The sequence below is a fragment of the Pseudophryne corroboree genome, chromosome 2 (genome assembly GCF_028390025.1).
Source record: "Pseudophryne corroboree isolate aPseCor3 chromosome 2, aPseCor3.hap2, whole genome shotgun sequence".
NCBI classification, from domain to species: domain Eukaryota; kingdom Metazoa; phylum Chordata; class Amphibia; order Anura; family Myobatrachidae; genus Pseudophryne; species Pseudophryne corroboree.
The window spans coordinates 560,030,255-560,042,752 of NC_086445.1; the positions used below are offsets into that span (position 1 = coordinate 560,030,255).

The 12,498-nt window shown below is 47.2% G+C and overlaps 1 protein-coding gene across 3 annotated transcripts in view; it reads right to left on the reverse strand.

Annotated features, from left to right (window-relative positions):
• AIRIM (AFG2 interacting ribosome maturation factor) overlaps positions 1–12,498 on the reverse strand; it is an 80,651-nt gene that overhangs the window by 21,640 nt on the left and 46,513 nt on the right. For all 3 annotated transcript variants that reach the window (XM_063954351.1, XM_063954352.1, XM_063954350.1), the window contains exons 3-4: positions 7,905–8,084; positions 3,173–3,294 (exon numbers count right to left, since the gene is read on the reverse strand). In XM_063954351.1, the coding sequence (XP_063810421.1) occupies positions 3,173–3,294; positions 7,905–8,084 (302 nt within the window). The remainder of the gene's footprint in view (positions 1–3,172; positions 3,295–7,904; positions 8,085–12,498) is intronic.

Sequence of the window (12,498 nt, forward strand, 5' to 3'; positions counted from 1 at the left end):
GGTCCTGACGGAGTCCCCAGCATCCACTAGGACGTTAGAGAAAAAAGACAAATTGTTAAAATATCCAGACAAAAGCACCACTATCATCATCATTACCATCATAAGTGCATTTGAATCTGCCATTGACCACCTGTAAATAATATGACTTTCTCAGGCATATATGGCTCTTGTTCAAAGTCTTACATGTGATCTCAATTGTTCTCATTTCTCATGATACCCACCCCACCTATCTAGTTACAAGCAGGCAGAAGTGGCTGAAATCTGTTAGGGAGCATCTGCATGTTCAGAAAGAGATCACACCATTTATGAAACACAAACCGACATAGGGGGTAATTCAGAGTTGATCGCAGCAGCAAATTTGTTAGCAGTTGGGCAAAACCAGGGGGGTCATTCCGAGTTGATCGTAGCCCTGCTAAATTTTGCAGGGCTACGATCATGTCCATAGACATGCGGGGGAACGCCCAGAACAGGGCTATCCCGCCCCGCATGTCAGTGCCGCCCCCACCCCCGCAATAGTATTGCACAGCGGCGATGCTTTTGCACTTTAGGAGTAGCTCCCGGCCAGCACAGCTTTAGCGTGCTGGCATGGAGCTACTCGTCACTCCCCACAGTGGCACAGTGTTCGCAAATACGCGCTATAGCGCGTATTTTACCCGATAATTGACAGCGGTGACTCAAAAAAACAAAAACGCAGGGTCCCACAGGACGCGCTCTGACCAATCAGCAGAGCTGTCCAAGCTGTCCGTCACTTTAACTTTCCAATGGCAGAGGAAGGGGAGGAAACCATGGAGAGCGTGATCTCCCGCCTTCCCCTCTCTGCTCTGTACGGGACCCGGCCGGAACATCCAGCCCGCTGTGTGTGGCTGGGGGCTGTCATCTCCAGCCGGGCATGAAGCTCTGCCACATCGGTCAGCGGAAGAAGCGGTTCGCAGGCATCAAGACCGGGAAAGATGCAGCGGCAGGTGGCTGGGGGCACTGGCGCACGTAGGGGAAATGTTGTTGTGTGCTCTGAGTACCTACCCCCCGCAAGTCCGATCCATGCTGCTGCTGCACCAATAGTTTATTTCTTCAGATGCAGCCGCAGTGAGGCACTCGGGGCTTTAGAATCAGGGATCGCGGCAGGGGGGTAGCCATGGAGTTTTAGGAAAGCTGCTGCAGAGCAAACTGTAGCTTTTTACAGCGCAGCAGCTGACTGACTGTACTCCTCTCCTCAGCTCCGGACACAGGGTGAGAGTGCGGGGCCAGTGAGTGAAGCTGGTGGTGGTTGGTCTTGCTGTAGGGGTGACTGAGGGTCTGTGGTGGTGGCTGCAACTTGTAAGTGTTCTACCTGGCGCAATGTGTATAACGTGCTGTACCCAGCGCAATGTATATAACGTGTACCCAGCGCAATGTATATAACGTGTACCCAGCGCAATGTATATAACGTGTACCCGGCGCAATGTATATAACGTGCTGTACCCGGCGCAATATATATAACGTGCTGTACCCGGCGCAATGTATATAACGTGCTGTACCTGGTGCAATGTATATAATGTGTACCCGGCGCAATGTATATAACATGCTGTACCCAGCGCAATGTATATAACGTGTACCCGGCGCAATGTATATAATGTGCTGTACCTGGTGCAATGTATATAACGTGTACCTGGCGCAATATATATAACGTGCTGCACCCGGCGCAATGTGTATAACGTGCTGCACCCGGCGCAATGTATATAACGTGTTCTACCTGGTACAATGTGTATAACGTGCTGTACCCGGCGCAAAGTGTATAACGTGTTCTACCTGGTACAATGTGTATAACGTGCTCTGCCTGGTGCAATGTGTATAACGTGCTGTACCCGGCGCAATGTGTAAAACGTGTTCTACCTGGTGCAATGTGTATAACGTGCTCTGCCTGGTGCAATGTGTATAACGTGCTGTACCCGGCGCAATGTGTATAACGTGCTGTACCCGGCGCAATGTGTGTAACGTGCTGTACCCGGTGCAATGTGTGTAACGTGCTGTACCCGGTGCAAAGTGTGTAACGTGCTGTACCCGGTGCAAAGTGTGTAACGTGCTGTACCCGGTGCAAAGTGTGTAACGTGCTGTACCCGGTGCAAAGTGTGTGGTGCAAAGTGTGTAACGTGCTCTACCTGTGTGGTGTAATGTGAATTGGTACTGTTATGTAGCCATGCTCTTTCCCCATGAAGCCACATCCCTAAATATTTGGTGCGCGCCTTAGGCGCGCACTGTCCTTGATTTAAAGTATGGCGTGGGGGAGCACCAATTTACTTTCTCTCAAACAGCACTGAAATGTCTAGTTACAGCTCTGGTGCAGAGTGTCCTGTATGCTACACATCCCAGCAGCATTGTCACCCCCTCCTCCCCCTCGCAATACTTTTGTAGTGTCGAAATCAAGTCTGTTTTTATATTTGAATAATTAATAAGATTAATATGAACCTTCATTCCGATGGGACCCAGAAAAGGACAGGTAGGACCCCAATTTTTAAAAGGGAGGGGTCCGTGGGACCCACTTTTTTGGGGGCTCAGCGCGATCACTGTGGCTGGGTGTGATATCACGCAGCCGATGCGGCCCGTCCCCCGTACAGTCCGGCCACGCCTGTGTTGGAGGGACCGCGCCCACGAAATGGCGGGCAAACGTTCCGCCCCCCGCCCAGCGACCGCCTCTGCCTGTCACTCAGGCAGAGGCGATCGTAGTGCAGTGACGGCCTTCGGCCATGTGCCGGCGCACTGCGGCGCTGGCGCATGCGCAGTTCTGTCCCAATCGCGCCGCTGCAATAAACTGCAGCGTGCAATCGGGTCAGAATGACCCCCCATGTGCACTGCAGGTGTAGCAGATATAACATTTGCAGAGAGTTAGATTTGGGTGGGTTATTTTGTTTCTGTGCAGGATAAATACTGGCTGCTTTATTTTTACACTGCAATTCAGATTTCAGTTTGAACACACCCCAACCAAATGTAATTCTCTCTGCACATGTTATATCTGCCCCACCTGCAGTGCACATGGTTTGCCCAACTGCTAACAAATTTGCTGCTGCAATCAACTCTGCATTAGGCCCATAGTGCTCACCCTGCATCGGGCACAAGGTCTCGTACAAATCTGACATATTGCTTAACTGCTGAGAGTGCAAAAAACTTTTCTGGTGCAGTTAAGTTGTTTGTTTGATACCTTGTACAAACTGTTGCTTAGACGATGAATTGTCTTCCAACTTTGCCCAAGAGTGAGGTAAACTCTTCATTTCTGTCAAACAATCATTGTGCAACTGCAAAAGCAGCCTCCGCTGCAAGTATCTTATTATAGGCTCAGGAAATTGTTTTAAAAATACAAATGTTTCATGTATCAAATTGTAATATGCAAAACATAGTGGGAAAAAATCTATAGCAAAGCCAAGCTCTAGATTTCTTGTACTTTTCTATCATTATACACAAAATAATGAAGGGTGAGTTTGTTAGAATTTATCCAAAACACCAAATCCCCCCCCCCCCCCCCCCCCATCGCCCCCACAAAAAAAACCCCAAACATAAATTACTTTTTAAAGTGACTTAGGGGTATATTCAGATGCGGTCAAATTGCCGAAATTGTCGAAAAACGGGTCATTTTCGACACAAAAAACCTGTCGAATTTGATTCGACAATTTAATACAGTACTTTTCGACAAAAAACCTGCCATTTCATTTTCGACTTTTTGCAATCCGACATTTTTTCAATTCGACATGTCTGCAATGTTAAAAATGCGGCTTTTCGACAAAAGTATATTCAATTGAAGAATGTCGATTCGACAACAGTGCTTTTCGACAGTCATTTCGGCAATTTCATTCCGCCTCATTTTTCTTTCGTGATCTAATAATTTTTTTTAAAAACATGTATTTTTTGGTGCTTTTTTGATTGCTAATAGCATATCTATTTATATTTGAAGGGATTATCTACTTGGTTTGTCTATTTAGGAGCCACAAGTATTATTTAATCGATTTTTTAAAAGAATATTTTTTTTTTTACGGACTACAATAATATGGAGAGATCAGTGCATGTTTTTCAGTTGGAAGGGGTGTTGAAAGTGTTAAAAATCCTGAAATCCCCCCTCCTAAGCATACCCAGCCTGACTAGTGGAGCCCGGTCCTGGTTGTAAAAATACGGGGGGAATATTGACTGTGGTTCCCCCATATTTAAACAACCAGCACCGGGCTCTGCGCCTGGTCCTGGTGCAAAAAATACGGGGGACAAAAGACGTAGGGGTCCCCCGTATTTTTTCCACCAGCACCGGGCTCCATTAGTCAGAGAGATAATGCCACAGCCGGGGGACACTTTTATATAGGTCCCTGCGGCCGTGGCATTAAATCCCCAACTAGTCACCCCTGGCCGGGGTACCCTGGAGGAGTGGGGACCCCTTAAATCAAGGCCCCCCCCCCCTCCAGCCAACCAAGGGCCAGGGGTGAAGGCCGAGGCTGTCCCCCCATCCAAGGGCGGCGGATTGTGACAAAAAAAAGAATATTGTTTTTTGTAGCAGAACCACAAGTCCCAGCAAGCCTCCCCCGCAAGCTGGTACTTGGAGAACCACAAGTACCAGCATGCGGGGGGGAAATGGGCCCGCTGGTACCTGTAGTTCTACTACAAAAAAAATACCCCCAAAAAAATACAACGCACACACCGTGACAGTACAACTTTATTACATACATGCACTCCTACATACACACATACTTACCTATGTTGACACGAAGCAGTCGGTCCTCTTCTCCAGTAGAATCCAGGGGTACCTGTAAATAAAAATTATACTCACAAACCATTTTGTGTAGATCGGTCCTCTTCTTGTTTGTAATCCAGGGACTTGGTAAAAAAAAAAAAAACGAAGAACCCGAACCACGCACTGAACACACATGGAACCCCTTTCCCCGACTGGCGGGACCCCCTGTGACTGCTGTCAAAGAGGGTCCCTTCAGCCAATCAGGGAGCGCCACGTCATGGCACTCTCCTGATTGGCTGTGCGCGCCTGAACTGTCAGTCAGGCAGCGCACTCGAGATACAATGTAGCGCAGCGGCGCTCCATTGTATCCAATGGTGGGAACTTTGCGGTCTGCGGTAGACCGCGAGGTTAAGTGGGGTCACTCTTGTGACCCCTCGAAGGAAGGAAGGATTATACTTACTCTCTCCGCTGGCTCAGGCTCCTCGGTGCAGCTTCTGGCAGAGATCACGATTCCCGGGCAGGAGAGAAGGAGGAGGGAGCCGCAGCAGCACTGTGTTATTGGTGGAGGTGCTGCTGCTGCTGTCCCAGTCCTTCACCATAGGCTGTTCTCCACCGCTGTGAATGCTGGGATGGGCTTCACAGCGGCGGAAGACAGCCTATAGTGAAGCAGAGGGACAGTTAGGAGCTGATTGGTTTGCACTGTATCTCCAACCAAGGCTTAGTAAATAGGCCCCTGAGCTCCCAGACCATGCTGTATAATGACACTGCTATAGCACTGGAGGCACTTACTGCCTGACATGCCTGTAACCCCCCAAATATACAGCAGGGGGAGGCAGCCTGTGGCACTACACATCCCAGCATGCCCTAACCAGAACACTGCGGCAGGGCATGCTGGGCTATGTAGTACCACAGGTCCCCTGCCCCTGATACACAGTATGAGTGAGATAAGAAGCCGCACATGTGATCAGCGCCGATAACACAGGACATTACCTGCTGCTGCCAGTAACCGGGAGGAGGCTGCACACCACTTCCTGCTTGGGCTGGGCCTGGAATCCGGTCTAGCGCAGCCACATCCGGCCTGTGCGTTCCACCTTACTTACTAGCCGACACGAGGTAAAGGAGGAGGGAGGTGGAGGAGGGAGCGGCAGCAGCGCTGCTTTATTGGTTGAGGCGCTGCTGCGGCTCCCTCCTCCACCTCCTTCCCCTCGTGTCAGCTGCGCTCCTCTCCTCTCCGGGCGGCTGTGTGCGGTTGCCCGCAGCACACAGCGGCATGTAATGAGTCAGTTTGACTCATTACATGCTTTGGGCCCCTGGACAGTGGCGGGCCCCAGTGCAACGCACTGGTTGCACTGGCGGTAATCCCGCCTCTGATAATGGGCATGGGTTCCCTACTAAAGTGGAAAGCAGCACTAGCCTAGACAGGCTGTGTAGCAGACACCTCTTCTGGGTGGAAACCGCTGAGATACACACACAAATGAAAATAAATTAATAATAATAATAACAATAATAATAATAATCAAAAGACATGGGGATTTGCCCAGAGTTGTGGGCACAATAAAACAGTTTAATGTATGATGGAACTAGAAGCACCCAGTGATAAGTGACAATGAGCTGAATTCACCTGGACAAGGCTTTGATGCTCAGCCAATTACAAGTATTTCCCCATACACCAGTCAATTGCTATTGGTTTAGATGGGAAACAGCATGAAAATAAGTGGTGAAGGCTTGTACAGTATATTCATTTGCTGAAAAGCTATGAGTGAATCAGTTCTGTTAGGGGGTAATTAAGACCTGATCGCAGTAGCAAATTTGTTATCAGTTGGACAAAACCATGTGCACTGCAGATGGGCAGATATAACATGTGCAGAGAGATTTAGATTTGGGTGGGGTGTGTTCGAACTGAAATCTAAATTGCAGTGTAGAAATAAAGCAGCCAGTATTTACCATGGACAGAAACAATATAACCCACCCAAATCTAACTCTCTCTGCAAATCTTATATCTGCCCCACCTGCAGTGCACATGGAGGGTCATTCAGACCTGATCGTTTGCTAGCATTTTTTTTGCAGCGCTGCAATCAGGTCAGAACTGCGCATGTACCGCAATGCGCAGATGCGTCGCACAGGTATAAAGCGGATCGTTGCTGTGCAATGGGTTTTACGAAGAATCCATTCGCACAGCCACTCGCAAGGAGATTGACAGGAAGAAGGCGTTTGTGGGTGGCAACTGACCGTTTTCAGGGAGTGGTTGGAAAAACGCAGGCGTGTCCAAGCGTTTGCAGGGCGGGTGTCTGACGTCAATTCCCGGACAGGCTGAAGTGATCGCAGCGGCTGAGTAAGTTCTGGGCAACTGAGAAACTGCACAAAGTTTTTTGTACCGCTCGGCTGCACATGCGATCGCACACTTGCACAGCTAAAATATACTCCCCGGTGGGCGGCGACTATGCGAACGCAGGACTGCAAAAACCAGCTAGCGAGCGATCAGGTCTGAATGACCACCATGATTGTGCCCAGTAGCTAACAAATTTGCTGCTGCGATCTGCTCTGAATTAGACCCTTAGTATATTAATTACATTATTTACAAAGAGATAATAACACATAATAAAGTTCTATTATTAGGTGGTTAATGAGAGCGATTTAAGGAACGTTATTTCAATAAAAAAAAATGTAACATATCAATATTTTAATTTGCATAATAATATAACAGTTCTTAAAATTCTCATTTCCAGGTATAATATACTGTATACCCAAGCTGTACAGGAGTTTCTGTCCAGTAGCTGATAATGTGTTTAGAACTTCAATGAGCTTCATGGGAACCATGGTTGATTTAATTTTTGTTAATCCAAACATTACATGCTCTTTTAAATATATGGTGTGCGTGAGTGTACACCATATATTTAAAAGAGCATGTAAAGTTTGGATTAACAAAAATTAAATCAACCATGGTTCCCATGAGCCCAGGGTCACGGAGGGGGAAGGGAACAAAGCACCCCGGCCTCTATTGGGGGCCCAGGAGTGCAAGGGCGGCATAACTATAGCCCCAAGATGTCACACACCCAGATTTGGCCATGATATCTGGTCCCACCAAGTGCTTTGGCAGCTTTGTAAAAGTCATCTATAGCTTTTCAATTGGATACTAGCAGTATGGGTGACCTTATTATACTAGCTCCAGGAGACACAATGCAAGCAGGCAACTTGAATAACAAGTCTTCTTTATAAAGGATACTGGTTTCTGTAATATTTTTCTATGTCTTGCAACCACTCTAGCATGTCAGCTATAGAAGGGCTAAGAGAAGTGCGCTGAAGAGAGGCCTCAAGACTCAGTACCTCTGCATTCACTTCATAAACATAGAGGGTAGAACCCACCTTCTGACTCACAGAGTCCCTCACTTTTTGTAGTGTGCACCTGCAATGATAAAGGAAATGTTAAAACCTGTGTGCAAGTGTTCCTAGAAGAATTTATGCTGTTTTGAAGGCAAAGGGTGGTCACACCAAATATTGATTTGATTTAGATTTCTCTTCTGTTCATTCACTTTGCATTTTGTTAATTAAAAAATAAACTATTAATACTTCTATTTTTGAAAGCATTCTTTCACTGCATTTTTTCCACACCGGCCTAAAACTTTTGCATAGTATTGTACAATATACATTAATGCCATAAATTAAAAATAATAATTTTTATAATTTAAACGAGTGGAAGAGCTACACTTAAAGCAATTTATGGGTGAAGAAACAAAACAAACAACTTTCAACTGAAAAAAATCAACCTATAATATGTCAATGTGTGTTCAGTGTAATAGTGACTAATTACCTGAAAGAGGATTGACACTTTAAAACATTAGATAGAATCGCCAGAAACTCACTGATGCCTGCAAGTTGCAGCCTATTACATTTCTAACAGTCCTGTTCATGAAAACAGAATACCATACCACTGAACTAGATTTCTTGCTTATACAGTACCAGAAATAAATGCATGAAGTTCCAAGGTCATCTTGATAGCACAAATGTAGGCAATATCCAAATGATCTTGGCCATAAAAAAAGTAATAATAATTTTTTATATGTAGTTCTTTGACAGAAATCTTTTTCTAGTATACTTTGAGCAATTAAAATGCAAGCTTCTCACGTGGATGGACTGTGCTCCCCTTTACTATCCTAAAGAAGCAGACCTGCTAGAATATAAGATGCACGGTAGGTGGCCATCATTCTGACTCTTTACTTTTATCAGTGCCTCTGGCTCTTCAAGATTGCTGAACTACAAAGTACAGCATGTCCTACTGCCAGAGGGGGGAACAGTGATTGTGGTGAGCAAAAAAGTTTGTAGATCCCAGGGACCCCTTACTTTAAAAAATTGGGGTCCTACGCTACTGTTTCTAGGTCCCATTACATATTATGAGGGTGAGGGTATGCAGCAGTTGGGACAGTGCGGTACATTCCATACACCCCCCTATATCATACCACAGCTCCCTACTGCACCACCTACATTCCATATACACCCATACTATACCATACCACAGCTCCCTACTGCTCCACCTACATTCCATATACACCCATACTATACCATACCACAGCTCCCTACTGCTCCACCTACATTCCATATACACCCATACTATACCATACCACAGCTCCCTACTGCACCACCTACATTCCATATACACCCATACTATACCATACCACAGCTCCCTACTGCACCACCTACATTCCATATACACCCATACTATACCATACCACAGCTCCCTACTGCACCACCTACATTCCATATACACCCATACTATACCATACCACAGCTCCCTACTGCACCACCTACATTCCATATACACCCATACTATACCATACCACAGCTCCCTACTGCACCACCTACATTCCATATACACCCATACTATACCATACCACAGCTCCCTACTGCAGCACCTACATTCCATATACACCCATACTATACCATACCACAGCTCCCTACTGCACCACCTACATTCCATATACACCCATACTATACCATACCACAGCTCCCTACTGCACCACCTACATTCCATATACACCCATACTATACCATACCACAGCTCCCTACTGCACCACCTACATTCCATATACACCCATACTATACCATACCACAGCTCCCTACTGCACCACCTACATTCCATATACACCCATACTATACCATACCACAGCTACCTACTGCAGCACCTATATTCCATACACATACATATCATAACTCCCTACTGCAGCACCTATATTCCATACACCCCCATACCATACCACCCACAACTCCCGACAGCAGCACCTACATTCCATACACACCCAACACCATACCACCCTCATCTCCCTACTGCAGCACCTACATTCCATACACACCCATACTATACCATACCACAGCTCCCTACTGCAGCACCTACATTCCATACACACCCCATTCCATACCACCCACAGCGCCCTACTGCAGCATCTGCATTGCATACAACCCCATACCATAGCTCCCTACTGCAGCACCTATATTCCATACACCCCCATACCATAGCACAGCTCACTACTGCAGCACCTATATCCTATACACCCGCATACCATGATACAGCTCCCTACTGCAGCACCTACATTCTTTACACCCCCATACCAAACCACAGCTCCCTACAGCAGCACCTATATTCCATACACCCCATACCATATCTCTCTACTGCAGCACCTATATTCCATAAACCCCATACCATACCACAGCTCCCTACTGCAGTGCCTCTATTCCATACACCCCCATACCATAGCTCCCTACTGCAGCACCTATATTCCATACACCCCCATACCATATCTCCCTACTGCAGCATTTCATACCCCCCCCCCCCCCCCACACACGCACACATTTTAAAAAGCTCTGTACTGCAGCACGTGCATTCCAAATATACCTCCCATACTGTACTATGTGCGCTGCTGGTGGTTGAAGCACAGGCTGAGAGAAGGTTGAGGAGAGGGGGGCTGGGGAGGAGTCTGGTGCTGCGCGGCTGCTTGTGGCTGTGTGTTACGGAGGGAATCCGCCTATGCCTAAGAGCCAACAGAGGTCAGCCAGACGGTCTCCTAAAGGAGAGCCCCAGTTGGAGGCTGCTTTTAGCGGGAGCGGAGAATGCACGGTTCCCAGTGTGGGGAGCAAGTGCCAGTTTCCCTCTGTGCCGGGCACTACTTCCGGGGGCCGCGGATGAAGGGTGCGTGGCCATTGTAATTAACCTGGCCAATCATGCTCTACACTGTGAGGATGGTGCCTGCTGATACTGCTTCTGTTTGGAGGAGCTGTCTCTCACACCTGATCAGTAAGAGCGCGTCCTGTGGGACCGACTCATTTTTTAAAATGGGGTCCCTCATCTCCAGTAGCAAGTAAAAACGTGCAATAGCGCATAGTTTGCAATCACTGGGGGAAGCTAGAACTTGTAATTCCAAAACAGCTGAAGGGCCATAGGATATAATGTCATTAAGCCATCCACACAATATACTCAAAGTGGAACTCATGCAGTATGAGCCATATCTGCATTCTCACCGCAAGGCTAAACTTTCACAGGCAGTCCATGATGGCAGTGTACTGTGTAGTTGGCCAAATGTTGCCTGACCTTAGTGCTTTTATATCCTACATGGAGTGGCCACACCACTTCATGGACCCTTGCCATTGCACTTCTCTGATGGATCCTTCATGCAAAGGTTTGACACTGATGGGTTTAGTTTTAATTTTAAACTGCCATGCTCTGGCCTCATTACACTGCATTTTAAGCTTTGCCTACTGCTATAGTTCATCTAGAAAGAGTTTTTTTGGGCGGTAGGTGGTTTGGGAGGGGGGGGGGGATGGATACAAGGTGTGGAGACCCTGAGCCAGTAACTTGCCTAGGGTTACCTGAAGTCTTTATTTGTCTTGGATTGTAATTATATCTGTACCACAACCTACAGTACATGTTAAAAATAGGATTTTAATACCTACCGGTAAATCCTTTTCTCTTAGTCCGTAGAGGATGCTGGGGACTCCGTAAGGGCCATGGGGGTATAGACGGGATCCGCAGGAGACATGGGCACACTATAAGACTTTGAATGGGTGTGAACTGGCTCCTCCCTCTATGCCCCTCCTCCAGACCTCAGTTAGAAAACTGTGCCCAAGGAGACGGACATTTCGAGGAAAGAATTTATTGTTTAAACACGGTGAGTGTCATACCAGCTCACACCACGAACATACCGCAAAACGTGGCATTCAACAGAATACCAGCCAACGGCATGAAAAAATACACAGCCACATGCTGAGAGAATATGTAACACAACCAGTGTGTCAACACAACCAATAATAAAAGACACCGCATGCCCAGGCATGCACAACGTCAGCAACAGCCTGACAGAAAAGAAACAACACAAGAGTGTAACCATAACCAATAACTGCAGCAGACAGTACGCACTGGGACGGGCGCCCAGCATCCTCTACGGACTAAGAGAAAAGGATTTACCGGTAGGTATTAAAATCCTATTTTCTCCTACGTTTTAGAGGATGCTGGGGACTCCGTAAGGACCATGGAGTTTATACCAAAGCTCCAGACCGGGCGGGAGAATGCGGATGACTCTGCAGCACCGATTGAGCAAGCAAAAGGTCCCCATCAGCCTGGGTATCAAACTTGTAGAGCATAGCAAAAGTGTTTGAACCCGACCAAGTAGCCACTCGGCAAAGATGGACCGCTGAGACTCCTCGGGCATCCGCCCAAGAAGAGCCCATCTTCCTAGCAGAATGGGTCTTCACCGACTTCGATAACGACAATCCAGCCGTAGAACGAGCACGCCGAATCATATCACAAATCCAGCGTGTAACAGACTGCATAG